At 41.4% G+C, this 10,000-nt stretch overlaps 1 protein-coding gene across 4 annotated transcripts in view; it reads right to left on the bottom strand.

Moving 5' to 3' along the window:
- LOC143024074 (uncharacterized) overlaps window positions 1-10,000 on the bottom strand; it is a 290,998-nt gene that overhangs the window by 250,447 nt on the left and 30,551 nt on the right. For 3 of the 4 annotated variants that reach the window (XM_076182808.1, XM_076182806.1, XM_076182805.1), the window contains exon 2: window positions 3,803-3,943. In XM_076182808.1, coding sequence (XP_076038923.1) covers window positions 3,803-3,838 — 36 coding nt within the window. In that variant the 5' untranslated portion in view covers window positions 3,839-3,943. Of the gene's footprint in view, window positions 1-3,802; window positions 3,944-9,104; window positions 9,200-10,000 lie in introns of those variants that run through there. The other variant, XM_076182807.1, reaches the window with a different exon arrangement.

Genomic DNA, 10,000 nt, shown 5'->3' with positions numbered 1-10,000 from the left:
ATGAATGTAAGGAATAAGCTTCTTTTTCCTCTTCATCTACAATGAGCTAAGAGGATTTTATCAAAAGGGAAACTGATGGGGGGAGTAGAGTAGGTGCGACCTTTGGCTGGCTACCTCCCTTGTGAGAAGGGGTGAAAATGCCTTTTATGATATAGATAAATAGATTTTTTTCATTTAATAACATGTCACGACAACTCTGTGCTGCGACTGCACCCAACCAAGAACACATTCCCCACCCAACTACTGGTTTACTAACAAGGTGGTCAACGAATGGAACAGATTTAGTAACCATGCAGTGAGCGCTGAAACTATCGGTTGTTTTAAGAAACGGTTAGACAACTTTATGGATGAGGATGGCAGGTGGAAATGGACATGTAACTGCCTAGTGTAGGCCTTATTGTCTCTTGCAGTCTCCTTCATTCTTATGTTCTACCCCCGCTTCCTCCTCGCTGGAGACTCTCGTCATCGCGACTCGGCCCAGACCCGCGTCCCCGCCGCCTTGACTTTAGTCAAACAATCAATAAGAGAGAACGCCCCAAGTGGCCGAGGGACGCACGCGGACCCCTCCAGGTACTCCACGTTTACGTTAAGCCTTCCGCTGTGGTGGGTTTGTTTCCTTCAGCAGACTAAAATCGCCTGCTGGCAGGAAGATTGAAACAAGGAAGTCTTTGAATGTAGAGCAAGTATCAAACCAACCTCGTGAACATTTAGATTTCATCTAATTTCTATTAATTTATTGATCTATTAACTTCTTTATTTTTTTACGGAAGTGATGTTTCCTCTTCCATTGAATAAAATCACCTGGCGACAGCTGTCACAGACTCCCAAAATCATAAAATGAAAGCTAAGACTATATATATACCCGCGACGTCAAAAGTCCAAATTCTCTCTCTCTCTCTTTCTCTCTCTCTCTTTCTCTCTCTTTTTTTTCGTATCCATTTCTGAACCGAACTACAGAAATAACCTTGCCGAAGGTGACCTGGGAGGCTAAAAAAACGGAATCCCCAATGGTGTAGTACAGCTATTTGGAGAGGTCTATTAAGCTCATGGGTCCCGTTGCAACCACATAGGGCCCGTTTTCCTTTCTAGGTGCCGCCCTAGAACTAGAAATTCTCTTCCCCCCACTAATTGATTTCAAATGATTCCCTCACCAGCTATCCGATCACTCAAGGTCAAGGTGCTAGTTTCGTGTAGGGCTAAGCAGTTCGTGGCGTGTGACACAAGGCGTCAAGGTCGCTATTTGGCTGTGCGGTGCTTTATTCGTTTGTTTCTGGCTGCCGCTGGGTAATTGAAATCAAGACTTCATCCAACTTCACATGACGTGGGAAGTGAGAAACCCCTTGTCAGTTGCGGCGAGCCGCTGTCCTTTTTTTTTTTTTAGGCCGATGTTGAGGTCGCTTCCCCGCCTGGCCAGGGCTGTTGGGAATCAAAAGCAGTGTAGGATCTGTCCCGATAAAACCTTTCGCTCCGTTTTAGGAAAAAAAACAACAGAGGAGACTACAAGAGACCATAAGGCCTACACTAGGCAGTTCCATGTCCATGACCACCTGTCATTCCCATCCATAAAGTTGTCTAATCTTTTCTTAAAACAACCGATAGTTTCAGCGCTCACTACATGACGGTTACTAAGTCTATTCCATTCTTTAACCACTCTCTTGGTAAACTAGTTCAGGCCCATTTCCTTCTTAAACCTAAATTTATTCTATTTAAACCCATTATCTATATGTTTCTTCTGGGTGCCGTCAGATGATTTTATTACGCTTACGCAGATCAGGTTAAAGGTGATCTCCATCTTTTGGTCAAAGCCTGACCAGAAAAAAAAAAATAGATCAAGTGTGTCGCCTTGACGGACGAAGGGAAAGATTAAGCCAAAAAAAAAAAGTCTCTGATCTTTTGTTAATTATGCAATTTATTCATCTATTTATTAATTTATTTATCTTTCTTGTTCTCTTCCTTCAATTATCATTTTCTTTCCCTCCTCCCTTTTCTTTATTTTTTCTTACTCCCTTTCCCTTTTCCTTCCTTCCTTCCTTCCTTCCTTCCTTTATTTCTCTTTTTCTTTCCCTCCTCCCTTTTCTTTATTTTTTCTTACCCCCTTTTCCTTCCTTCCTTCCTTCCTTTATTTCTCTTTTTCTTTCTCTCCTCCTTTTTTTCAATCATTCTTTATTAAACCGTGAGATCACGAAAACAGCGACATAAAACAGCGCTACTACACTACATATCATCAATGACGGTGTGGCTGAAATCTTAAGTCATGGCGTGAGAAATGGCGTGATCGCATGTCCTGCGCTTATTACAAGGCTTTGTGTACGTCCGCGCCTGTGTGTGTGTGCAGGTGTGTGTGTGTAGGCCCGCGCGTGCGTGTGTTTATTTGTGTGTGTGTGTGTGTGTGTGTGTGTGTGTGTGTGTGTGTGTGTGTGTGTGTGTGTAGGCCTGCCCGTGTGTTTATTTGTGTCTGTGTGTGTGCATGTGTGTATATGTGTGTGTGTGTGTGTGCGTGCGTTCGTGCGTGTGTGAGAGCAAGGCCCGGGATTCAGTCTTTTTATCAGAGACATGCAAGCAATCGAACCCTTCTCCCTTCGACTTGAGTGGTAGCTGGGCTCGTTGTCACCGTATGGTTTCCGTTTTCTTTCCGTTTTCTTTCTTTTTTTTTTTTTTTTTTAGCTGCGTTTCTTTCCTTCAAAGCTGCAACATGCACGTATATACGGGGGCGGCACGAACGCCCGCAATCGCGCACGCGCACGCACACACACACACACACACACACACACACACACACACACACACACCAAAAAAACGAAATGCAATGGGAATGGGCACTAGCATCAAAATCCCATTTTTAAACTATTCCTTGGGAAGTGAACCCATTACAAAAGCAAAAGAAGAGAAAGATTTGTTGATAAAAGACAACCTGTCACCTGACAGACATATCAACAGGATCGTGGGAGAGACTTTGGGACTACTCCAGAAGATTTAAGTGATTTTTTTTTTTTTATTATATGGATGAAGAAATGATGAAAAAAATTCATCGAAACCCTGATCCGTCCAAGACTGAAATACGCGTTGGTGGTATGGTCCCCCACACAGAGTGAAGGACGTAAGCAACATCGAGAGAACACAAAGGAGGTCAACCAAAGTACTCCCCGGCCTGGCAGATAAACTATATGAAGAGAGACTAAAAGCACTGGGTCTTCCAACTTTGAAAGATCGAAGAGAAAGAGGTGACGTGATAACAGTGTTCAGGTCACTAAAGGGGAGATTGCATTGGTAGAAGAGATATCTTGATTAAAGATGAGAGGGCTTTAAGAGGTCACTGGAACAGACCAAGACAGACCACATGTCTAAACGATGTGAAGAAGTACATTTTCCATACAGAGGCATAAGTACTTGGAATAGTTTAGAAGGTGATATAGCCCAAACTGGAACAATGCATGAGTTCAAATCTAAATATTGTATATTACAATTAGATAAATACAATTAGGTAAACACGCACACACACACACACATACACACACACACACACACACACACACACACACACACACACACACACACATTACTCCATGATCGAATTATTGATTTGTTTGTTTATTCACTTACATATTTATATATTTATTTATTTATTTACTTGTTTCAACCAGGCGACTTAATGTCAACGTACCAAGAACAATAAATAAACACTCGCTGCTGCTGCTGATCATAACAGAAAATGGCCCAAAGATTAATCCACTTTCTATTATATTCCCCTTTTCCAATCTTTCCTCTATTATTCATATTTTGTAAATGAAATCAAGCGACTTACCATATTTTGCCGAAGTTTGAGCAAGAGCTTGTCCATATTGGTGTCTGAATTGACGACTCGTAACGGTCAAGTCAATTGATTGAAGCAGAGGTCAGTGACGTCATATCGCCTTGCAAAGAGGTTTTCTACGGCGATGGAAGTCTGAAAAGGAATATTAAAAGATTTAGACATCAGGATTATGGAAGCCATCTTCAAATAGATTAAATGTTTACGATGAAAATAATATTCGCATAATCTTTCTACCGAAAGAGCAGAAAAAGTAAATCACAGAAATAGATAAATATATTAAATAAACATACTCGCTTGTACACAAAATTAATATATGAATCTCTGAATATGCACAGAAAGGCAATTCATCAACATTTCTATTACAAATAGGTCAAATATAAATGTTATTGTAATTTTATTACAGAATGTCATGTATACTAATAGGTTTCCCTCAGTTAGATAAAATCGCCTGGTGGTAGCCACAATAAACATTAATCTTAAAATCGTGTTACGTTATTTAAAATTTTACACAGCAATAACCCTTACATTTTAGAACCTGAATGAAATCATCAAACTTAACCATAAAATATCAACAAACGTAGATTGACCGCGGCAATGTGACGCAGAAGAGAGAGAGAGAGAGAAAAGAGGATGACCAAAACCTAAAATGCCTTTTGTCGTTGTCGTTTAGGCAATGACAAGAGATGGCGTGTGGGAATTTTTCTTTCGCCGTTTGTTTTCCCACAACGCTGCGCGACATGACGTCATAGCAAACATGGACACAAACGACGCCGGGATCCACAAATTTTTGCTACACTTTCCACTTTCGTTTTCTTAAATATAGAATGACAAGAACGTGTACGCAATATTTGGGTGCTCCCGTGTGTATACAAGGAACAGATAAAAACATACGAAGTTATTTAGACTTACAAGAGATAAAAAGAGTTCTAAAAGTGGAGAAATGTGTGTATGAATATCAAATCTGCACGTTTATGTCCCGTCTGCTTTAAGAGAAGACTTGGTAGAGGATGAGTTTAGTCCATCCTAGGACTAACCAGCCGTCCTTCTAGCAATAGGAAATCCTACAGGAATTCTGTATTACCTCAGGAATCATACAAAAGCCTGATTGATCTGAAGTTAGGAGCACATTTGATTCTATCTTATATTGTTTATTCTTTTTGAATGACACAGCACAAATGTGTTCTTTTCTGAACAGTGTTTTCCCATGAACTCTGGCCTTTCTTGAATCATCTTTCTTTCGTTTCTTCTTTTTTTTTTAATAAAAAAAATAGCAGTTAGCAAAAATATTACTAAGACACGCATTTGCAAAATATGAATTCCCCCCACCCACTACACTCACTCAGTGACATCATAAAATCTCGTGGTGTCATAAGTAATGCTTGTGACGTCATAACATACTCGTGGCGTCATGACAGTGACTTTTGAGGAAACCATCATTACAGTCAATTGTTTTGTCAACCTCAGAGCTTAAAATTTCAAGATCTGTAAGACCAAAATTAATTTTCTCCTTTCCTTCTCTCAATGCATGGACTAAGTAAAAAACAAAAACAAAAACAGAGATATCTTTAGGTTATGCTTATCCTATATGCCACGGGCCGATTTTATTCAGTAAGGGAAAGCCCAATAGGGCTGTGAGGTCACAAAATCTCGTTAGAGGTAGGGAGGAAGGGGAGGAAACAAAAGAAAACAAGTTGTGTACACTGTGGTACTCCGTGGGGTGAAAAGTTAGACTCGCTTTACGGCAACAATGCCGGAGGTGTTGCTAAATAGTAGGACCAAAAAGAAATTTCGACCCTGCAAAACTTAAATTTGTCTTTTTTTTTTCTTTTTTTTTCCACAAACGAGGTAGACTGAACGTAGACTCAAAGGTTCTTTAAGTAGACCTCATTATGCCAACAAATTACAAACAAATTGAAATCCTGCATTCCTATTCACCTTTGGATTCCTATTCCTGATACATCCAGTAATAATGTTGATGAGTGGGGAACCCGTACATCGCTGAGAGATTGGAGCGGATGTTGGGCTCCAGCCGGTCACAGTGGACTGAGGAGAGCTTGAAGCCCAACTTCCCTCCCACTTCGGGGGGAGAAAGGGGGGAGGAGGGGGGAGCAGGAGGCTTAAAGAGACACCCCAGGGCCGAAAGTCTGTTCTCCTCTGATATACATAGGCTCTTCTCGTACAGCGGCACCCTCCCCCCCCCTCACGCCTCCCCCCATACCTCCTCCACCTCTCCTCTCCTTCCTCCCTCCCCCTCCCACTCTCCCCTCCTTCCTCCCCATCCCTCCTTTCCTCTCCCTCGTCCCTCACTCCTCCCCATCCCTCCTCTCCCTCTACTCTCCTCTCCCTCATCCCTCACTCCCCCCATCCCTCCTCCCTCTCTCCTATCCTTCCTCACCTCTCCTCTCCTTCCTCTCCCCTCCTCTCCTCCCCCTCCTCCCTCTCTCCTCCCCATCCCTCCTCCCCCTCTCCTCTCCTTCCTTCCCATCCCTCCTCCAATTCTCCTCTCCTTCCTCTCCCCCCCTCTCCTGCCCCTCTCCCCTCCTTCCTCCCCATCCCTTCTTTCCTTCCTCTCCCTTCCTCTCCTGTCCTTCCCCTCCCCTCCTCTCTTCCCCCTCTCCTCTCCTTCCTCTCCTCCTCTCTCCTCCCCTTCCTCTCCCCTCCTCTCCCCCCCTCCTCCCTCACTCCTCCCCCCATCCCTACTCCCCCTCTCCTCCTCTCCCTCTCCTCTGCAGGACAGAAGCTCCCAGAAGAGTTCAAAGCAAGAGGAGGAGGAGGAGAAGGAGGAGGAGGACAAAAAGGGGCGAAGAACAAAAATCTGCAAGAATGCTTAAAGGTCAGATATCAACAGATATACCATTCGCTAAAAATCATCGTATTGCTCAAAAAAGTACTTTTTAAAAGCATACAAATAAAGTTTTTACCTATTACAGAAGAATTTATTCAGAAAATTCACTTTTAATTGCGCCTCGCATACCACTTTTCCGAAGTCTAGTTATTCAGAATAACAATATTGTTTGTTTGGCAACTGTGACGTCACGAACGCGGAATTCCCCGAACCTTTCCCGAAGCGCACGGGCGGAATGTTTCGAGTAGCAGACGACGCAGTGAAATGAAGACAAAACTGTTTTTTGCCAAATTTGATAAGATGTAGATGGTAGAATTATATAGAATACTGTGAGTATGTTTTTTTATGTACATTAAACTGTAAATACAAAAAGTTATTGAAGTCTTGATATCTGACCTTTAAAGGTCAGATATCAAGACTTCAATAACTTTTTGTATTTACAGTTTAATTTACATAGAAAAACATACTGACAGTATTCTATATAATTCCACCATCTACATCTTATCAAATTTGGCAAAAATCAGTTTTGTCTTCATTTCACTGCGTCGTCTGCTACTCGAAACATTCCGCCCGTACGCTTCGGGAAAGGTTCGGGGAATTCCGCGTTCGTGACGTCACAGCTGCCAAACAAACAATATTGTTATTCTGAATATCTAGACTTCGGAAAAGTGGTATGCGAGGCGCAATTAAAAGTGAATTTTCTGAATAAATTCTTCTGTAATAGGTAAAAACTTTATTTGTATGCTTTTAAAAAGTACTTTTTCGATGATTTTTAGTGAATGGTATATCTGTTGATATCTGACCTTTAAATGTATTTTGTCAACAAAAATCAGCGTTTCTATCCGATGAGTTGGATTCGTACATAAGAACATAAGAGTGAAGGAGACTGCAAGAGACCATAAGGTCTACACTAGACAGTTCCATGTCCATGACCACTTTTCCTCCCCATCCATAAAATTGTCTAACCCTTTCTTAGAACGACCGATAGTTTCAGCGCTCACAACTACATGGTTACTAAATCTATTCCATTCGTTGACTACCATATTAGTAAACCAATTCCTGCCTATTTCCTTTTTAAATCTAAATTTGTCCAATTTAAATCCATTACAGCGATTCCTGCCCTGTTGCCTTAATATGATGACCTTGTTTGCGTCACCCTTGTTAAAACCTTCGTAGAGTTGGTAGACAAGCTTAGGCACCTTGACTTTCTGGAAAGACGCAGAGCGCGGAGTGATCTAATAGGGGGTCAAGGGCTTTAACAAAGATGATGCAGACAAGGTCATCATATTAAAACAACAGGGCAGAACTGACAATAATGAATTCAAGTTTAACAAAATTAGATTTAAGAAGGAAATAGGCAAAAACTGAGATCCCGATAGAATGGTTAACGAATGAAATAGACTTAGTAACCATGTAGTAGTGAGCGCTGAAACTATCGGTTGTTTTATGAGAAGGTTAGATCATTTTATGGATGGGGATGATAGGTGGTCATGGACATGGAACTGCCTAGTGTAGGCCTTATGGTCTCTTGCAGTCTCCTTACTTCTTATGTTCTCATTTGCATAACTAAGGGAGAGGAGAAGTTCAAATAGATCAACATTCTTAACCTCTTCAATACGGGTCAAAACTTCGCCTGATGTACGATGATTAATGCACCACAATACTCACGTTATAAAATACAAAGTTGCAGATGTATTCCTCGTTCTCTTTCACCCTGAATATTAATAACAACAGAACTAATGATCGGGCCAGTTCACGGAATATGGGGGTCACTCAGCTACAACTACAAAATAGATATAATCAAAACGCCGGCACCGGCATTATTGTGTACCCACTTACGCCTCATGACGACTACGTGGGCATCATCGTACCGAAAGGCTCAAGTGGAGAAGAGTGGGGAGGAAGAGGAGGGGATTACGAAAGAATGCTGAGTGACTCTGACCCGTAGAGATGTCACTCCAGTTAGTCAGTAGCATATCAAGAGAAGGATGAAAAGAATAATTCTTTACGTGCCTGGTAGGCTATTTCCTTTCACTGTGGCTGCCGCCAGGCGATTTTATTCAGTTGTGTGAAGAGAGTCTCGTGCCAATCTGTTCTCAGGTTCATTCCTTTTCTCAGAATTCTTTTATGACTGCAGACTAATCTCCATTCAAAAGAAATAAACAAATAGATAAATGAATAAATAGAATGAAAAGTAAAACATAAAATAAATAGAAAAAAAAGAAGATCACTTTCAATATTTAGTCTTCCTTTATTGGGTTTCAACCCGCAGCCCCACACTGACCGGCAACGGTCCTCGGGCTTTTCCGTAGATCTCTCTGTGATGAACAAGGAGATCAGTCGCCGGTTGTCAACTCTCCTTGTGTGTAATAAGTAGAAAAAAATAGTTGATAGAAAAAGACCTTAAGTTCTTTCGGGAGACCGTATCCCAGCCTATCGGGGCCGTACCTCCTGATGAAGCTTATGGAGCTGACGTCTTTCTAAAGGGGAGGGTGGAAGATCCACTCCGACGTCCATCTTTCAGGACCACCACAGGGTACTCGTGCTTGGTTGTTCCTGAAGAATCAAGTCATGGAGACCTTTTCATGAAATTTGACAAAATTCATTTGGAGGTATTCATTCTTCATGAAGGTGTGGGTTCCAGTCCCACTGCTGCCACCACTGTCTCTCAGATAGGGGCCTTGATGCAAAGAGGTCGACGACGAAAATAAGTGTATAACTAGGAACAACAAGAACCTACAACCTACAACACACGGAAAACGGATTATAATGAAAACAGATGATGCATTCCGTATATACTAGTGACATAAAAATTATAAACTCCATGTTTTCTCACTAGATGTATAAGAAAATCCAGTCAGATCCTGTTCTGAAATTTAAGGGATTTCGATTCTGTTCATAAGAAACGAAGAGGTTTCGATCCTGTTTTTAAAAACGAAGAGGATCCCATCTCTCATACATGACGTGTGATCTCTCAAAGGGTCAAGTGCCGATAGTGATCTTTTCCTTGTAGACCATTTGTGGAACTTATATTCGCTGGTGTGAGGAAAAGAGAAGAGGAAACTCAGAAATACAAATACTCGTCAGGGTAAAACAACAAATTAATTAATCATTGAATTAAGATCAATAATAAGTTTGAGAATCATAGAGAAGAGGAGACATGGATAATGAAAATTATAGTAAATCATAGGAAGAGGAAGAAATGATAAGTAGTAGAAAATACATTGCAAAAGATTCACCAGTACAATTATGTTCACTAAGTTTAATAATGCTCATAACCTGTTCAAGGAACAAACGTGGCTAGGGTAACTAAGTACCTAGCATGGGAGAGGTTTAACGAAGGC

This window comes from Oratosquilla oratoria, unplaced genomic scaffold, assembly GCF_046742065.1.
Source record: "Oratosquilla oratoria isolate Oo_2021 unplaced genomic scaffold, ASM4674206v1 SCAFFOLD88, whole genome shotgun sequence".
Classification (NCBI taxonomy): domain Eukaryota; kingdom Metazoa; phylum Arthropoda; class Malacostraca; order Stomatopoda; family Squillidae; genus Oratosquilla; species Oratosquilla oratoria.
This window is presented reverse-complemented; position numbering and strand designations above follow the sequence as displayed.